The sequence below is a fragment of the Ahaetulla prasina genome, chromosome 13, assembly GCF_028640845.1.
Source record: "Ahaetulla prasina isolate Xishuangbanna chromosome 13, ASM2864084v1, whole genome shotgun sequence".
Lineage (NCBI taxonomy): Eukaryota > Metazoa > Chordata > Lepidosauria > Squamata > Colubridae > Ahaetulla > Ahaetulla prasina.
The window spans coordinates 17,025,293-17,045,619 of NC_080551.1; the positions used below are offsets into that span (position 1 = coordinate 17,025,293).

General features: G+C 41.8%; 2 protein-coding genes across 7 annotated transcripts in view; both read right to left on the reverse strand.

Moving 5' to 3' along the window:
* TRPM7 (transient receptor potential cation channel subfamily M member 7) overlaps positions 1 to 5,181 on the reverse strand; it is a 69,033-nt gene extending 63,852 nt beyond the window's left edge. For all 4 annotated transcript variants that reach the window (XR_009152032.1, XM_058156510.1, XM_058156509.1 and 1 more), the window contains exon 1: positions 5,043 to 5,181. Coding sequence is in view for 3 of the 4 variants with exons in the window: in XM_058156510.1 (XP_058012493.1) it covers positions 5,043 to 5,045 (3 nt within the window). In the remaining variant the exon portion in view is untranslated. The remainder of the gene's footprint in view (positions 1 to 5,042) is intronic.
* A 5,238-nt stretch (positions 5,182 to 10,419) lies between these two features.
* SPPL2A (signal peptide peptidase like 2A) overlaps positions 10,420 to 20,327 on the reverse strand; it is a 35,260-nt gene continuing 25,352 nt past the window's right edge. For all 3 annotated transcript variants that reach the window (XM_058156523.1, XM_058156521.1, XM_058156522.1), the window contains one exon: positions 10,420 to 13,361. In XM_058156523.1, the coding sequence (XP_058012506.1) occupies positions 13,296 to 13,361 (66 nt within the window). In that variant the 3' untranslated portion in view covers positions 10,420 to 13,295. The remainder of the gene's footprint in view (positions 13,362 to 20,327) is intronic.

Consider the following 20,327-nt stretch of genomic DNA (forward strand, 5'->3'; position numbering starts at 1 on the left):
TTGGCTACCTGAAGCCTGACAGCAACTATTCTACACAAAAGGGTAGTTACAAAAACAATGAAAAAAAGATCTGCTGCTTGATATTTATAACACAACTTTGATGTTGCTCTGACCATCTACGCAACTGATGCATTAGTCATAGTTATATAATATAATATAACAACAGAGTTGGAAGGGACCTTGGAGGCCTTCTAGTCCAACCCCCTGGCCCAGGCAGGAAACCCTACACCATCTCAGTCAGATGGTTATCCAACATTTTCTTAAAAATTTCCAGTGTTGGAGCATTCACAACTTCTGCAGGCAAGTCGTTCCACTTATTAATTGTTCTAACTGTCAGGAAATTTCTCCTCAGTTCTAAGTTGCTTCTTTCATTGATCAGTTTCCACCCATTGCTTCTTGTTCTACCTTCAGATGCTTTGGAGAACAGCCCGACTCCCTCTTCTTTGTGGCAACCCCTGAGATATTGGAACACTGCTATCATAGTTCTACAGATGCAGCTTCATTTATGGAGTAGCTGCAGTGATGTAATGAGATAATGGTTCTCAGGATGGAACTTACTAATATATTGTAATTGTACTTGGTTGGCAATCTCTGATTTTTCTCTACTAAGATTTAAGGGTATATTCAAGAAACCAAATTCCTATACTTCTCTTTTCAATCTTTTGTTATTCAAGATAAGAATGCTAGTGTTCAGCTAAACGCAACCCTATTATCTAAATTTTTCTGATTCCCCAGATGTTGGTTCTAAGCACATATTTTTTTCAATTTGCAAAACTTCTTATTGATGAAAACTAATAAAAAATAGCATATATTGCTCAGGTCTTAAACTGCAGCATAAAGACACTGAATATTTATATCACTCAAAGGTAGGTTTTATAACACAGAATTTGTGTTGAACATATTCATAAACACATCTTAACATCAGGGAAACTAATGGGCTTCAGGAACAATTTGAATTAAGAACTGTAATAGCTGGAGGATTTGTTCACATATCTCACAAAGTGACAGCGCTCGGCTCACCATACTTCAGTTCAAAAGCTAACTCTGGTTAACACTTGTAGGGGAAATCTCTAGGGAATAACAGGATGTGGGATAAACAGGAAAGTAAAAAGAAACTGAAGAAAGAACGGCAAATCACTTGGTGAACACAACCGCCTCTTTTTAACTGTGGAAAACAAGGCACTGAGAGAGATAAGAGATCTCTAGTTAGCCAAAAGTGATTATTTCCAAAATTATCTTTAAGCTCATCTTAAGCACTTTTCTTTTCCCTTGGAATATAAAGTCTCATATCTGCAGTCAACACAGTCTGTTATTAAACATGTTTATTTTAAAAACCTCCAGGGAAAAAGAATACTGGTGTGCCAGTAAAATTTGTTCACATCACATTAGACAGTAAACTATCTTGGCCCTGTTTACATTTCCACTTGCCTATTTTGCCCCCATTTTTCAAATCAAGGGTTGCTTAACAAGGATTTACTGAACAAACCACTACTGGTTAGTTTTACACCATCAACCTTAAACCCCAGTTTACCAATTGCAACAGTTAACCTCACACAAGAAATTAAAGTAAACAAAATTAATCCTCATTATGACTTAGCATGGCACAGAAGTCTAAACGACATGTGGAATTTTCACATATTTTTAAGAATATAATTCCTTAAGAGCTTTCAAAATTAAATGTTGTATGCCTCTTTTAAAGGATTGCAGGGCTACCAAAACTGAAATAAATTTATCTCCGCTATTGTACTGTATGTCTTAAACTGTGTGAAGTAGGGTAATGAAGTTGATGTATTTTTTTTTCTCTATAGCACCTCTTTTGTGTGGGTAAATTTGAGGTAAATCTGAAGGTTTATTCAGTGGTGAAATCCAAATTTTTTTACTACCGGTTCTGTGGGCGTGTCTTGGTGGGAGTGGCTGGGGAAGAATACTGCAAAATCTCCATTCCCAGCCCACTCTGGGTCCAGCCAGGGGTGAAATTTGCCAGTTCTCTAAACTGATCAAAATTTCCACTACTGGTTCTCCAGAACCTGTCAGAACCTGTTGGATTTCACCCCGGGGTTTATTGGGATGCTACAAGGTCTCAAAGTTTTACAATTGTCCTTTTTCTACAGAATCCTAAAACAACATTTGGAATGTACAATTTTGTGGTGCTACAGATCTGCCAAAGATCTCTTTTTGAGGTGAATTCTAGAATTGCGTATTTGCTGTTAGAACTGGGAGAATCTAATGATTCCTATAATCCTTACAAGTTAGTTATTTTGGAACTGGTATAGGCATATAGTAATTAAATCTGATTGTCTTTCATTTCTTCCGAACAAAACATTCAAGGTATTCTCTGGGGATAAGAAATACTGCCAGAGAAACACTCAGTTGTTGTCTTTTTTTAAATGAATCTCTCCACTATAAAATCAATAGAATACACAGAGGCAAGGTTAACAGTTACTTCAAATAATCTTTCCTATCCCTTACCGATAAATTATTTACTTAATGTGGGAAGGTTTGCTTATGAGAAGTTGGGAGTTATCAAAATGGGCAAGATGTGGATGTTGGCAGCTATAACGATAGTTGAAAAATACATACAGCAAACAAATTCGACCAATCACATCCCACTAGCAGCCAGACTAAGCCATGCCTTTGAAGCTCCCTTAAGCAGGAAGCTGAAAACGAGACAATTTTGAAAGCAGAGTCAGCTAGAAAATGACCTTAGCTTGAACACATTTGAAAGGGCATGTCAGCTAACTGAGCCTACAATCAACCAGCCCAGTTTGCCTCTTCAAAGTTCACCTCAGACGGAGAACATGGATGGAGCAGGGCACCTGATGAAACTCATGTTTTCCAATATGCCACTCCAAAGCTGGACAGTTACTCAAGAATTTGGTAGGAGAAAACCTATTTAGCATCTTTTTTGGGATGTAGCCTGTGATTCTTTACTCTGCTCCCGTGGGGAGGGGGAATAGTCCTTGACGAAAAAGTACTATCATTAAATTTTAATTTATGAGGGTTACAAGGATAACTTCTGACACTCCTTTTTGTAACTTCTTAGGCACTGTAAATTGTTTACCTATATGCAAAGAACTAAGTGAGAGAATTCTACCCCACTGGCCCAAAGTGAGAAGACTTCAAGGCATCCCGTAATTTCATTAAACCAGGGGTCAGCAACCTGTGGCTCTGGAGCCGCATGTGGCTCTTTCATCCTTCTGCTGTGGCTCCCTTGTCACTCAAAATATGTGTCACGACCACCAATGTGCGACACCCACCAGCACGCAATTTATTGAGCTTTTCTACCCCAGTAGGCCAAGCATGGATAAATCCAAGAAAAGAAAAGTTTCAGAAGAAAACAGAACATTTAATTCAACTACATATGCTACTTTTGTGGCCGCTCAGGAAATAGTCAGGCATAGGAAGGGTTTTGTGGCTCCCAGTGTTTTCTTTTCTGTGGGAAACGGGTCCAAATGGCTCTTTGAGTATTTTAAGATTGCCGACCCTTGCTTTAAACAGACCAACCACATAGTCAGATGGGGTGGAAAATTATATCTAGAAGGCGGATAAGCATTTCACCCAAACAGTAATACAAATTGTTCCATTTGAACTTAAGAGCGTGTGAATCCAGCCTATAGTAAGTTATTCCACAAGTGAGAGGACAAGCAAACTTTCAGTGAGCATAATAAGTGATCCCAACCAATGCTCTAAACATGTGCTGAAAACTCAGCTCTCAGCCTTGCCACATAAAAAGGTTTCCGCTGGACACCCAAAGCTTTCTCTGTTTCAACGAAACCCGTACAGAAATCTATCTCAGTAAGGTCAAACTTCTGCCAAACCTGCCTTACAGAAAGAGGAAGATACTTCCAGGTTTATCTTAAGAGGCATTCTGTGAAGTCCTTATCGTAAAATAAAACTTAGTGTAGCCCAGAGCTCAGATGACACAAGGGGCAGGATTAGATCAAGGAAGTTGTGTTTTGCATTGGGAATGTTCTGTTTTAAAAAAAAAATAAGGGCTTTCTAAATTGTCTACATCAGAAAAACCTGAATATATTAGACCATTATATTTATATGTAGGTTTTATACTTAGGTTAGGTCTACTTAATTTAACATGATAAGACACCCAGAAACTCCCCACCAGTTCCTCTGCCCCTTCGTGATACAGATTACAATTTAAATATAATTTCCAATGCATTTTGCAATGCATCATATTGGCAAATACCTACCCTCAAGGTAAGTTAGTAACAGAAAAGGTAGGTTCAGAACATGGAACGGAGTCCCCCAAAATGTCATTATTTATTGCCTTTAGTCATCTTAGATAACCTGAGTAACCAGGTGACATCCAGGACTGGAGGCACTGACACACATCCAATTAAACCCTATTTTATGCAGGTAACCCCCATTTTCAAGGTTGGCAACAGCCTGACAAGCCCAAGTCAAAAGCACGTGGTCAGTTCAAAAAAAAGGGGGAAGGGGAGATTTTGTGCCTTGGGAAAAAAAGTGGGGGGGGGCTGCTGACCTCTTCCATAGCTCCCTTTCCAAAGTAAGGAGCAACCTTAATAGATTTGTTATTTATTGGTGCCATTACATAGCAAGAGATTCTTATTCTTAATAACAGAGTTCCTGGAGGTCTTCTAGTCCAACCCCCTGCCCAGGCAGGAAACCTTTACACCATTTCAAACAAATGGTTATCCAACATTTTCTGAAAAATTTCCAGTGTTGGAGCTTTCACAACTTCTTCTTCTTCTTTTTTGTCTAATTAGAGGCGCGTTAAGCGATCCCAATGCATCCCATTCCCCCAGCGATTCCAACCTCCTCTCCCTTTCCTGGAGGTGTTGGGACTACAGTTCCCATGTGGCGGCCAATCCACGGGACAGGCTGTCCGAAGGGAGGAGACGAGGGAGGGAGGCAAGTTGGGCAAACACGGCGGCGTGCACGCGAGGCGCCCTTCCCACGTTCCCCAAACACGAGTCTCCTCAATTTCACCCCCCCACCCCCTGCTAGCCTAGCTCGGTGGCGGCTGCGGATCGAGGCCGGGCTGGAGGCCTCGGGCCAGGCCTCACCATCCTCCTCAGGGGCGGCGGGCGGCGGCGGCGGCGGGGCTGTCTGGTGGCCGGCGGCTCTGGTTCTGCTCACGCCGGGCGGCTCCGGCTCGAGGTTCGGCTCCGAGGCCTGTCTCCATCTATGGGCGCCGAGCCCGGCAGCGGCGCGAGGCCGAAGCGGCCGGGCGAAGCGGCGGCGGCCGGGGAAAGCGGCAGCGGCGGCGGCGGCGTCTCCCCGCCAGAAGGCCGCCGCCGTGGCGGGAGGCTGCGGAGGGGGCGGCCGCCGAGGCAGCGGGCACGGCTCGCGGCAGGCTCCGGCTGGGGCTCCAGAGCGGCGGCAGAGGCGGCGGCAGCGGCGAGGGCAGGAGCGGCCTGGTGGCTCCTTCTCATAATTGTGCGACTGGGCCGGCAGTGGCGGCGGCGGCAGCAGCGCCGCGGCCTGGCGCGTCAGCTCGCGCCGCCCTCCGCCCGCCCTCCTCCCGCCGCCGCCGCTGCAGCTGAGGGGAGGCCCGGCTGAGGGGTGTGTGTTTGTGTAGCGGTGGTGGTGTTGCGTGTGTGTGTGTTTGTGAGGGGGTTGCGTTGCTTTATACACGCGGAGGATTGAGGCGGGTGTGCCGGGCACACGCGTCTGCGTTTCCTCCACACACACAAACACCAGACACGCGCACGCAGGGCCCCTGCCCCGCACACGTGCCCAGGCACAGGCACACTGGCGGCCGCGGGGCTGCCTCGTTTCTCACGCGCCCGTTTTTCACACCCACGCACGGCCCTCCTGCACCCACAGGGTGTGTGTGTGTGTGTGTGTGAGAGAGAGAGAGAGACACTGGTCAAATGTCTGGCCACTGGACCTCGGCCAACTGTCACCCACGCCTCGCGTGCACGGCCACTTAAGGCAAGGCTATAGGGATATGTTTGTCACAGGGTGTAGCCACCGTTGCTCCTACTCAGACACGTGTGTGTAGAATGAAAATACACACACATACACACACACACGTGTCTGTCCATCTATCCATCTATCTACGCACATAGATACACGTGTGTAGAATGTTAAACATGTCTGTCTCTGTCCGTCTATCTTATCTATCTATATATCTATCCATCCATCCATCCATCTATCATCTATCTATCCATTCATCCATCATCTACCTACCTAATCTATATCTATCTATCTATCCATCCATCCATCATCTATCTATCTAATCTGTTATCTATCATCTACCTACCTAATCTATCTCTATCTATCTATCTATCCATCCATCCATCTTTCTACACACATACATACATAACCTGTTTTCCCCAAAATAAGACCTCCCCGATAATAAGCCCAATCAGGCTTTTGAGTGCATGGCAATAAGGCCAAGCGCTTATGTCAGGGTTCAAAAAAATATAAAATATATTTTTGGGGAAACACGGTAAATACATACACACAAACACATACAAACACTAATTTATTGTTCCATGCTCCTATATCTCACATGCATATGCACCCACCCATATAGCTCACCTAATACAGATGTATCTCATATATGAAATATATGTATACACACACACACACACCACAACCAGTGGTGGGATTCAGCCAGTTCGCACCCCTTCGGGAGAACCGGTTGTTAACTTTCTGAGCAGTTTGGTGAATTGGTTGTTGGAAGAAATCATAAGAGCAAAGAAACGGTTGTTAAATTATTTGAATCCCACCACTGACCACAACCATCTATACACAAAAAGAAGGGAAGAATTCTATTGGGTTGAAGCAGCTTATCAATACTTTCAAGTTAAATAAATATATAGTTATTTTTATTATCTATAGTTTTGCATACATTTGTCTCACCCATTTGGCAAGATGCATCTCATATATGTCTGTGCATCTCTCTGATTCTTATGTATAAACTCGCATTTGCCATGTTGAGTGGATTTTGATTGTTTTTGAGATTTTAAAATGCATTTCTTGTCAGTTTTGAAATGGCTTTATATTTGTTCCTTTCAATTTTCACATTTTGGAATTATTTATTTTGCCTTGTATGTGATTGTTTTTCATTTGAGGTTTTTTTTTCTGTTTTGTATCTTTTGTAGAAGTGCATTTTCAAAACATGGAAGCCAGACATAAACAAGGATGAGTTACAAATTATCAAACCTTTCTCCCAGTCTCAATAACAGTGATGTGGTTGAAAAGAAGGTTTTTAGTGGAAAAGCAAGTTATAAATATGTTCAGATAAAAACAAATAAGGATGTAGCAATAGCTTTGTAACTTTTCTGTTCTATCGATCCCACCCAATCCTTTCAAATATTCAGCTGTCATTCACCAGGAAACGGTTCATGTTCAATCATCATCTGTACATGTTCTTATACGAAACAGGTTACCATTTATTCAAACTAAAATTGTTAGAGGGAATAAGATGCTATCACTTTGCAAACTCGCCTGTTGATGAATTTTTATTTGGCATCACTTAACACTTTCCTTATAATCCACAGAGGTGTGTTTTCAATGCTTGAAGCAGGGGTGAAATGCTCCCAGCTGGGACCAGATCGGCCAATCCGGTAGCGATGGCGGTGGGTGGTTCGGAGAACCGGTAGCAAAAATCCCTTTCCCCCCCCAGCCCATGCCCAGCTGAGCCGCACAATCATAAGAGGTTTTTTTTTTAACTTTTAAAAGCATTTTTTTACAACCTCTTTGGCCGAAGAGGTTGTTTAAAAAATGCTTTTAAAAGGCTCTGACGATCCCAGCTGAGTTGCCTGATCGTCAGAGCCTCTTTTTAGTTTTAAAAGCATTTTTTCTACAATCTCTTCGGCCGAATAGCTGATCACACACACCCCTGCGCTGTTCTACTTACTGCATGCCTTTTACCGTGCAGTGTGCATGCGCACCTCGCATTTGGTGTGTGGTGTGCATTGCGCATGCACACGCAGTACACATACGCAGCTAGTGAACTGATGGTAAACCAGTTCGGATTTCACCACTGGCTTGAAGCCTCTCTGTAGGACCTCTACTTGGCTTCTAAAATAATATGTATTTATTGTGTCGTATATTCTGGAGTAGATATCTGTGAATATTGAAGTGAGACAGGTGAAACTGATGACAAGTGTTGCCTAAAGACAGAGAATGAAACCACCTTACAAAGACAGTTCTTGTGTAATCTTTCTTCCTCTGCTCTTCATATAACTAGCAAGAAATATCAGTGTGACCTCAAGATATAAGGCTAAGTCTAACGTTTTACTTATCCTCTCAGCTGTTACAATTACTATTAACTTGGCATATCGCTTTTGTAAATACAATTATCATAAAACGCCACTGTCTTAACGTCACCTTTGTCTGTACTCCAGGTTAACAGTTGTAATACTAAACAATACCCTCCAGATTATAACCAATTTGTAGTTATAATAATACGAACAGGGGTAAGCTGTCTTTTGCACGTTGTCATCTGCACATCATTTTGTTTGCTTTTCAGAGTTTTATTACTGATTTCTGTGCAAGTTGATCCTTAAGCTTGTAAACTAGCGATCCTTTAAACGTGGGAAATTGAGAAAATTTTGTTGTGATTTTCTGTGCAAAACACGTTGGATTTGGTTGCTCTTTTAACAATAGTACACAAAGAAAGGTTAGGCATCTGCAAAGAATCATGTCAGCTTTTAAATATAATATTAATATATTCTTGGTTTCAGAATTATTGCATGGCTTGGGATGGCCAACATTCCGGTAAATAAGGCCACCCCATATGGTTGAAGGCACAAATATCACAATAAGTGAGAACATCAGAATTTTCAACATCAGTAAAACAGATGCGATAGAAGTTGACAGGTAGAAGTGTTTTTGAACGTCAGCATTCCTCTTCCAAAGTTTCAATTCACCCACCCACTTTGGACCAGGACTAGGTAAACCAATCTATCACCCAGAATTGTAGAACAAGCACTTTTATTTATATATTTTAAAAAAAAATTGCAAAGGAATCTAGGGCAAAGATGCCTGCGGGAACAGCAAGGAAGTCCCTCATAAGGAAAAGTCAATAGAGAAAGGATCCCTTGAAGGAGAGGATTTGACAATGGTGTACATGTAGTCCTTAATTTAGGAGCATAATTGAGCCAAAATTCCTGTTGCTAAACATGACAGTTGTTAAGTGAGTTTTGTCCCATTTCACGACCTTCCTTGCCACCATTGTTAAGTGGATCATTGCCGTTGTTGAGTTAATGAGATGGTTGTAAAGTGAATCTGGCTTCCCTTTGCTTGTCGGAAGGTCGCAAAAGAGGATCACAGGACCCTGGGAAACTGCAACCATCATAAATATAAACCAGCTGCCGAGCGTCCGAATTTTGATCACGTGACCATGGGAATGCTGCAAGAGTCATAAGTGTGAAAAATGATCATACTTTTTCAGTGTCCTAACTTTCAACAGTCACTAAACAAATGGTTATAAGTCAAGGACTACCTAGTTGTTAGGAGCGCAAAAGCTCTGGAATCGCATATAACTATTCCTGCAAAAACAATGCTGTATAAAGGATCATTTGGGTCTCAGCCAAGGTGCCCTAAGGCTGACTACCTCTTATCTTGTGGCTCAATAGCTCACCAAACCAGCCTGAACTTGTTCTTGTAGCAATAAAATTACCACAAATGAGAACAACGGCAAAGAGGTTTTCAAAGAAATGTAAATATGCTACAGGTACAAGGGGCAGTTTGGCCAGAAGGGATGCTTCGTACAAAATATGGAACAATGGATGTTGAAAATTCAAGGCAGCTTCCAATATAGAAGATAAAAAGGTACAATGGATTAAAATTACTAATTACTAAGTGTACTTACTAATTACACTTAGTAATTACACTTAGTAATTACACTTAGTAATTACACTTAGTAATTACTAATTACTAAGGGATGCAATGGCTCAGTGGATAAGACGCTGAGCTTGTGGATCGAAAGGTCGGCAGTTCAGCGGTTCGAATCCCTAGCGCCACGTAACAGGGTGAGCTCCCGTGACTTGTCCCAGCTTCTGCCAACATAGCAGTTCAAAAGCATGTAAAAAAATGCAACTAAGAAAATAGGGTCCACCTTTGGTGGGAAGGGAACAGCGTTCTGTGCGCCTTTGGCGTTGAGTCATGCTGGCCACATGACCACGGAGATGTCTTCGGACAGCGCTGGCTCTTCGGCTAGAGTCAGGAACAACTAGCACATATGTGCAAGGGGAACCTTTACCTTTTAAGTGTATAAAAATCAAATATTGAAAGGCGAATTCAAACAGACAAAAAAAAAAAACCTAGCTAGCATCTTCAAACATACATCTTTAAAATCTGAGAAGGCATAAAAAAATTTTTTTTAAGTTTTCTTCCCTGGAAAGCAAATGGAGATGAATACCAGCCATATTGATGCCAAACAAGGCTATGTTTAAAGTGTAAACCAGACAGGAAATAAAACAATTCTTAAATTATTGCTGAAAGTTTATTTGATACAAAATGTTTTTCCAAATTATAATAATCTTAGAAAACAAAAATATACAATGTTTCAGAAATAAAGCAGCAAAGAAGGTGATTATCAGACTGGATTATTGCTCTAGCAGGACAATGATAAATGTTATTCTTATTACTAAGGCTGTTAAAATGAAAATGGACAACTGAATTTTTAAGCACTTTTTAGTAGATGTCCAATGTGGCCCCTAGCATGCTATTCAGTAGTCAGTTGTTAAAGCACCCAATTTTAAAGAATACTGTTAAATAGTCCATACAGACACTGTTAATTTGACATTTCAAAATGAGAAGCTTGGAATATTTGTCATAATTTGAATCATACTTGAATTGAATCATACTCTCCGTCTTAAAAAAGCATATGCATATTCAGTGGACAATTTTATATAATTTGTCAATTCTACTCCTTACAAATGTAACTCAATGAACTTAGACATTAAACAAGATTAAATTTGACATTTCTCTATGAATTAAATTTATTGAACTTTTTTTTAAAAATTCCAAAATAACAATGTAAAAAAATAGACAAAATCAATTCAAAAAGGCTGTTCATTTCCTCGCCATCTTTTACTCTCCCAAGCCCAGCAAAATTAAAACTAAGACTAACCTTTTATCTACAATTTAAGCTTGCGTCTCATCAAAAGACATTTTAAGAGCAAAGGATCTCTTTTCTGCCCATCATGCAAATACAAGTTTCAGGTTCCCTTGATTTATTACAACCGGTGTTAAAACGAGAAGTCTGTTTGAATTCATGTTGACTAAAGAATAATTAAAAAGAATGAAGAAAAAAGAAAAATGGATCATGTTGGGAATAGGATAAGAAACCTTGGTATTTATCGTTTCAAGTTTCATAGGTCTGTAAACCTGATGATCGGGTCACCTGCTCTGCAGCCTTGATTGTTTTAAATGTATCTCATTTGATCAGTAAGCCTTTTGACAGAAAGGACTCAGGTAATAATTAAATAAAGCTTCATCAATTATGACTGAAAAGAAAACAGAAATATCCCAGCCATATGCCTCCTGTCCCATACAAGAAGACCCCAATGGTATATCAAGAAAAGGTAGGCCATTTTTTCATTTCTGTATTCTGCTCAACTTTGAATGGAAACTCTTCCATCAAATGGTCTAGGAAAGTCCCTGAACCTATTATCTGATATATAGATTAAGGAATCGTAGCTATGGTACAATCTATTCTACCCTTCATTGCCTACACCTTGGGGCTTGGGAGGGAAGTTCTCACGAAGACAACCTTCTTCATGGGTGTGTCACCTCAAATCAATAACCCACACAAAATCAGCAGTTTAAATAGCTATAAGACAGTGTCTACAAATTTAGAGGAAATTCTTGCTTTGTGGATCTACCTTCTCTTGTGGAGATTGACTTTACAAATACGCAACTAGTAAAAAGAATAGCAAATGCTTTTAAATTGCTTTTTAGACTTGTTCTCATTAGCTTAAAATGACGTTTCATTTAAATGAGGCCTATTTCTCCTGAGTGAAAACTTCATAAAAAACAGTTATTTCAAAAGCTTCCGGTCTCTTCAGTTGCTCTACAAGATCTATGGTATGCTAATTATTCCAGCTTCTCCTAACTTGATGGCTTTTAAACGCGTAGAATACAATTCCCAGAATTCTTAACAATATTCTGAAGCTGCAGTCCTATGATATGTGGAAGACACCAAGTGAGGAAGTTTATGTTACACTGTTGTTCTTATATTACATCTGAACTAAAGCATTGCCAAGTCTTTTTTCCCGGTTTTTTTTTCTTTTACACATTCCTCCAAGTCTTTGGTTTAAAATTATGTTGGTCCTCAAAGTTACCAAACTTTTGTTCATCAGCACTTCCAAGAGATGTTAAAAGTGGGAAATCTCTTTCAAATCAAAATGCTAGAGCTGAATTTATTCTATTAATATTATGACGACTGTTTTAAAAGTTTTAAACAGTGGACTAAGTACAGGAACTCCTAATTACAACAATAATGAGTGAATGGGCTTATCTCGGCCGATTCTTTGTCCATCTTACTCATTTTATGATTTCACAACCCCTCTACATTATACATTATAATTTGTAGTATTTTACAGGAGAGAACCCATTTTGAGGCCACAGGTTGTATATCTTTTTTTCTTTCAACCACTGAAGATCAAAAGATTTGTGACAGTGACATTGCTACAAAATGGAAAAGGCTGGGCTGAATATTTCAGGTTTTGGGGGTTTTTTTAGGGTTTGGTTCCCATTTTAAAAAATGGGAATGTTGAGGCCTCAGTGCCTGTGTTTTTCTCTTTTGGGGGACAAACATTGGATGCAATCAAATATATATTTTGCTGCAGAATATTGGCATCAACCTGGACTTCTGGGAACTGCACTCATAGGATTACATGGTTGCATGTAACTCTTAGTTGCCCATCATTACTTTCTCATATTTGCATAGTAACCCATGGCGTTTCCTGCTAGCTGGACCTCTGATAAGACACTTCTGGTCTGCATTATTCTGCTCCTAAATGCTTCAAATAAAGATTTAGGTGGAAAGCCTGAGATCCAGGAGCAAATTGGACCACTGATTAGAAATACTATTTATCTCATAGGCCACAAACTTGAATTGAATTGAAGCAAGGCACAGGTTTATTGAATATGGTTTGGTACCTCGAGAAATAACATGTTCTAACAATTCTGAGAATATCAATAGTAAACTTTTCACAAAAATATATGTGCAAGTGTAAAAAAAAAAGGCGATTCTTTTCATAATAAAGTGTATGAAATATTCCAGTTTAAAAATTAAACCAGTCTCTATTATTTGAATAGAAAAATCATAGTACATTATTTTTGGTGATGCGTTATTGTCCCTCATGGTGTTGTGTGGCTTGTGTGGCATTTTCTTCATTAGAAGCAGAATTCATCACCTGGGCATAAAAGAAATGGTAAGTTAGTAGTCAAATCGCTGGCTTTGTATTTTTGTTAGGCAATTACAAGGATAGCAATATAATAAACATGGTATTCAGTCCAGGACCAAAGATAAAGAAGGTTTATCTAAGTGAATAATCAGAGCCTTCATTCCCAAGCAACAAAACAAATACTAAAGTTATACTATTGGTTTACAAATTCATATATTTGTAAAAGTGTGAGTAGAATGACTTGCACAAGAAATTAAAAATGATTGTTTCTTCTTTTCAGGAACCCTTGGAAAATAAACCGAGCAAAAACATTAGATGTTCTCAACCAGGTACAATTGGCTGTACTTCATACGCATAGCACATTTATGGAAATAAACCATAAGATGCTTAAGACAGCATTCAAAACTATCTCTATTATAGTAGAGAAGCTTTACTTAAAAACTATTGGGAGGCTCTAAAAACAAATTGATTCATGGGAAGAGGAAAAAAAACAATTTCTGCTTAAAGTCAGAAATAGACAAAAACAGAAGCATCCATTGGCTTATATAATTACAAAACTCAACTGCAGGAGACAAAAAAAGGGGGCTAGCTTGGGACACAGCAAATTGTGTGAATTATGATTTAGTCAATAAATTATGATTAACCAAATATGCAAACCTGGTCTACATATTCCTAAAGTATCTTCACTCTTACAAATTATATACTCTTACTATCCAACTATGAGAGAGAAAAAAGCTGTCATCACTCACAAAATCAGCAGCTGATATCTTAGTGCTGGAGAAAAAAACCCTAGGACTTAAAAAAACAAAACAAATGCCCATAACTCCCCAGAAAGCAAAGCACCAGCAAACAAACAAGTAAAGTCATTAGTTCTGTTGAAGTTAATCAATATTTCCGAAAAAGCCAATGGGGGAGGGGGAAGGAGTGCTTTTCTGCAATGTATTTTTGCCAGAAAATCTGTGAAGCCAAAGAGGGTGGGGTTGTTTTTTTTTAAAAAAATGCAAGGGTTAGAGGGATGACCACACCTCCTTTGCTTGTTTTAACAAGTCAAATCTTTTCCTGTGTGAGTTAATTCCTATGGCTTTCTTAAAAAAGGGATGGACGCCAAATAACTGAATCGGTAGCATGGTCAGAGTTTGGATATATACTCTTCATCTTAAACTTTGGATCAAGACATGAGGCTAGAGTAGCCTGCAGCTCACCTGTTGCAGAAAACGGGGCATCTAAACCAGGGCTCTCCAAATTTGGCAACTTTTAAGACTGATAAAAAAGAGAATATTTGTAGCTCAGGGTTGAAATGAGGGGTCCTTGATGCTCTCTGAGCTCGGTTGTTTTCCTGCAAACATTTCATGATCCAAACTAGATAACATCATCAGGGCTAGTGATGATGAAGTTGATGTCCATGGTGACGATTAGCACTGATGGCTAATCGTCACCATGCTTGGGTCATGAAACGTCTGCAACCAAACTCCAGAGAGCACCAAGGTCCCCTAATTTTAAAACTTATGGACTTCAACTCCCAACCAACAGGTTGCCAGGATCGCTGATCCTTGATCAAAGCAGACGCTGCTAGAGAGATACAATTCTAATCATTCGAATGCCGAGACAGCTGACTCTTAACGCATGTTATCCTACACAAGAAGTCTCCCAAAAAATGCAGCTGGAAAAGCAATCGAGGCTCTTTTTGCAAAAATAGCATCCCAACCCAGAAAAATCCAGAGGGGAAAAGAAATCAGGTGACCGTGACATTAAACTGAAGGACAGGGCAAACAGGCCCAGCCCGAAAAATGCGGCACTGATCTCGTTCAAGGAGAGAACGCTGGTGTCCGATTCTTTCCATGTCAAGAATCAAACCAAGCGCAGACTGAAAAACCATGCTGCCAGTTCGGGCCAAAAGTAAACACGGGGAGGCAGGAAGTGGATGAGGCAAACCTTCAAGCTAATTTTTATTTGCTAGCTGGCTCCATCAACTCAAATACAGAGACATGCTGCTGTGGGGAAACGGGGGTGGAGAGGACGCCAAGCGTTCTTGGTTCAGCAACCTCAGAGCTTGACATGCGCAAACACCACGGGTTTATAAAAGCATCCGGCGCAGTTTGTGAATGGTAGAAATCGCCCTCCATGAACCAGTTACAGTTGTTATGGCTGGCAGGCAAAGGTAGGTTTGGAAATATGTTGGAAATGATGGTGGTGTGGTCCGCCAGCAGCCCGCAGAGCTGGCAACGGAGTCAGACAGTGATAAGGCTGAGGAAGAATATGTGCCAGTCCTGGAGGCTGGGGAAGGCCCGGATGAGGGCTCTGCGTTGGAAGCTGAGGTGGGGCCAGGGTCATTGGGGAGTGAGGTGCAGACTCCAGAGCCTCCAGAGACTGATAGTAGTGAGGCAGAGGAACAGGAGGAGCCTGTTCCTAATGCACGCATGAGAAGAGCTGCCAGAAGGCAAGAGCAGCTCAAGCAAAGAGGACGACTTGGGAGTAGGGCCAAGAGATGATTGGCCCCTCTCATAAGGCTTAAAAGACCAGCAACGGAGTTTGGGCTCTGCCGAAAAACAACGCTGATAGCGTTGTCTTGTTGCATTTGTTTCATATCGGCGTCTTCTGAACTTTGCCAAGAAAAGCCTTTGGCAGTTTGCCTAATTGGACCAAGGTTGATGATAAGGCTGAGGAATTGAGTTGGGAGGAATTTGCTTTAATTTAGTTTGGACTACACTGAGAATGAGTTAATTAATGAGTTAATAGTTGTGCTAATAAAGTTCGTTTGCTTTTACTTTTACTGAGTTTCCTACTACCTACTTGGGCCTGGGTCACAACAGATGGCTGACATTCCAAAGAGGCCAGAGGAAGGATTTCGCTATCCTTTTCTATGACCAGCAGAAATAAAGACAAAATGTCCTTATTCCTTCCATTTATCCCCTACCTTTCTACCCCAGGTGTCCTTAAGGCAGTATACGAGTATGAAAGCTGCACAATTTATTGTGATGCAGGGCTGAATGGAAGTTTCTGGAGCGGGGGGGTGTTCAAACTCACGGCTCGCGGTCCGGATGAGTCACGTGCTGGCCCCGCCCCCACCCGGTTTAGCAAAGGGGGGGGGAATGTCCCGATATGTCACATGACGCTGTTGTGACGCCGTGAGTTTGACACCCCTATTCTAGAGGGAGAGAAAAAATATCTGGCGTACCTGCTTCCATTTAAGCATCAAGCCCATAAAAAATACAGATTATTCTTATAACATTTTCTAAGCTATCACATGGGTTCTTTGGCTGATTCAGCATTTATCATCCTCGCTAAGTTTGACTAAAAGGGCCGGATGGAAAAACACAAGTAGGCAAAACAAAACAAAACATGGTGATTATTAAGCTTTAACTGTGCAACAGGTTCCAAAGACCTGGAAGCAGATTTCAGGAAACCCCAGAAAGGATCTATTTACACGCCTAACTAGAAATAGGACCAAGCAGCAAGCTCCAAATAGCATCACTCTTTGTGCCACTATAATTTTAGGGCAATGAGAATGCAACAATGAAAAGGCAGGAGTATATTGGCTCGAGTATCAAGATCTGTGCCGTTTTTAAGATTTCCAAAAATATTCATCAAATCCCTGCTTAGCAAACAGGTTGGGTGTTTCTGCCAAAAAACAACCACCAAAAAATCGGGTTGGGTGGGAAATTGGTTCAGAATCCGCATCACAAGATTGCTGGCTACACTTTGAAGCAAAGGCTTGTTTGTGTCTCAAATGGGAGAAGAACACAACCAGGGAGCCATCCTTTTTAAAAGGCCCCTCTGGCAAACAAGCGTTAATTCGAGTTCAGGTAATTTGGAAGTGTAACAGCCTCTAAAATAGGACTTCAGGTATTCCCACTCAGCAAATTCGGACGTAATACCTGACAGTTCAATTCTGGTGACTTTCCCCTCCCTGTCGTTAACTTAAAAAGATTTCACCACTTGGTGCTGAATGTTAATAGCTGGTTGAATCACACAGCCTGAACTTGCAGGAAATAAAGCATGTGGACTTTTGCTTTTAAAAAGTGCAAGGTAGCTAGGAAAGCAGAATGAAAAAAATTCTTGCTGCTGAGAACTTACAGACTAGATTAAAGGTCTGGTTGAACTGAACCTTGCTTGAACTGCCTTCAAATTCTCATGCCGCGAGTTAGGATTTTCATTCCAGACTAAGTCGTGCTGACACAAAGATCCAAAGTTCAAAGCAATTTAAATCCTCACTTGCCGAGAAAAGCATATGAAACTATTGCTATGGCAACGTTAAGTACTTCTAAAGAATGAAACTTGCCATTTGAGATACGAGTAGTTAATTTAGAAGTGGGACCGAAGTAGTAGGGCCAGGGGACACCCATTAAGGTAAAGGTAAAAGTTCCCCTCGCACATATGTGCTAGTCATTCCCGACTCTAGGGGGCGGTGCTCATTTCCGTTTCAAAGCCAAAGAGCCAGCGCTGTCCAAAGACATCTCCGTGGTCATGTGGCTGGCATGACTAAACACCAAAGGCGCACGGAACGCTGTTACCTTCCCACCAAAGGTGGTCCCTATTTTTCTACTTGCATTTTTTACGTGCTTTCGAACTGCTAGGTTGGCAGAAGCTGGGACAAGTCACGGGAGCTCACCCCGTTACACGGCAGCACTAGGAATTCGAACCACTGAACTGCCGACCTTTCAATTGACAACCTTAAACCCATGCTAAGAGTACACATCATCTTTGATCAGTTTCAGAATCCCATTCAGGTCCTCCAGAGAAGGTCAAGGGAGGAGGTAAAGACCATGGAAGGTGAAAAGGAGCTGGAGAAGAAGATGCAAACAAGTTGGACAGGATGGAGCAGAGTTGGCAGAAGGCCCCAAATGCTGGGTAACAGCAAATGAGATGGAGAATCTCTGAGTAGGGAATGGAGTCAGGGGTCTTGCATAGAAGGATCTGGGTAAAGGCAACATCTGGGATGGGAAAACTGTAGAACAGCCAGGCCAATAGTGCTGTGGTCCGTCAGCAGCCTACGCAGCTGGCAAAGGAGTCGGACACCGATGAGGCTGAAGTGAGGCCAGGGCCATCAGGAAGTGAGGTGCGGACTCCAGAGCCTCCAGACACTGATAGTAGTGAGGCAGAGGAACAGGAGGAGCTTGTTCCTAATGCACGCATGAGAAGAGCTGCCAGAAGGCAAGAGCAGCTCAAGCAGAGAGGACAACTCAGGAGTAGGGCCAAGAGATGATTGGCCCCTCCCATAAGGCTTAAAACAGACCAGCACTGGCATTTCAGCAACATTGTAGCTGCGTCTTCGGCTTCATCCTCTGCTTCGTAAACGTCTTTGTTTTTGTGGCTTCTGGACGTTTGTCAGGAAGGGCCTTTGGCAGTTTGCCTAATTGGACTAAGGTTTGTGAGATAACTGAGGAATTTGTGTTGGGAGGCATTTGTATTACTTTGAGTTGAACGACGCTGGGAATGAAGTAATTCCCAGCTGTTCGAATAAAGTTTGTTTTTCCACGGACTAAGTTTATTACTAGCTACTTGGGCCTGGGTCACAACAAATAGGTAGATATGCAGGTGGCACAGAGGCAAAGCAGTTCAGGACATGGAAGGAAGAAGCAGAAACAGAAAGAATAGAGTCAGATACATGGAAAAAGCAGTTGTAAGCACGGCGAAAAATAAAGTGGAAGTCAAGCAGGGAATACAGCAGGAAATGGATCCTGTAGACCAGGGGTCTCCAACCTTGGCAATTTTACAACTTGTGGACTTCAACTCCCAGATTGCACCGGCTGAGGAATTCTGGGAGTTGAAGTCCACAAGTCGTAAAGTTGCCAAGGTTGGAAACCCCTGCTGTAGGCGACCGAAGGAAGGGGTCAAAGGGCATTTCAAACTGGCTCTGACCCTCTCAGACGTACTTTTCCTGCCCCCCTTGGTCTCCTTCAAAAGGCATTCTCTTTCGGCAAGATTATTTGGTGAAGATTTCTTTTATTTGCTCTTAAGATTACAGAGAGCCGGCTTGGTATAGCGGATTAAGGCACCGGGTTAAAAAAACAGGGAGACTGTGAACTTTAATCCTCTCTTAGGCGCAAAACCAGCTGGACGACTTAAGAGCCAATCATTCTCTCTCGACCCCAGGAAGAAAACAACAGCAAAACACTTTCAAAAAGATTGCCAAGCTGGCTTGTCCAGGCAGTCCCAAGGAGTCAAGAGTGACTCGAAGGCTCACCCACTATCAGACCGATTCTTTTTTTTCCTCCAGAGGTCAAGGCCGCAAATGTAGCATTCCTGCCTCCAAATTATTATGTCTACGGTCACAACAGTCTTGCGAGCTATGTTGGACTAAGGGGCACCGAGTGGGTCAGCATCAGGCAGGGAATTATCACCCACCAAGAGCAACCTTGTCGCTGACCTCGCCCATCCTAACCCAACAGCTACGGTCAACTCTGGATCTCGCAAGCCAGGCCCTGTATGAAGAATGAGCAGCAGCTACTGTCTGCTACTATTTTGTCAGACTTGAACACTGGGTGCTATCTAACAAAATGAAATTCAACGGTGAAAAAAGTAAGGTTCTACATTTAGGCAAGAAGAACAAAATGCACAGGTACCGTAGATGTGGGACCTCGCTCAGTAGTAGTAACTGTGAGAGGGATCTTGGAGTCCTAGTGGATAACCATTTAAATATCAGCCAGCCATGTGCAGCAGCAGCTGCCAAAAAAGCCAACACAGTTCTAGGCTGCATAAACAGAGGGATAGAATCAAGATCACGTGAAGTGTTAAGACTACTTTATAATGCCGTGGTAAGGCCACACTTGGAATACTGCATCCAGTTTTGGTCGCCACGATGTAAAAAAGATGTGGAGACTCTAGAAAGAGTGCAGAGAAGAGCAACAAAGATGATTAGGGGACTGGAGGCTAAAACATATGAAGAACGGTTGCAGGAACTGGGTATGTCTACTTTAATGAAAAGGACTAGGGGAGACATGATAGCAGTGCTCCAAAATCTCAGGGGCTGCCCCA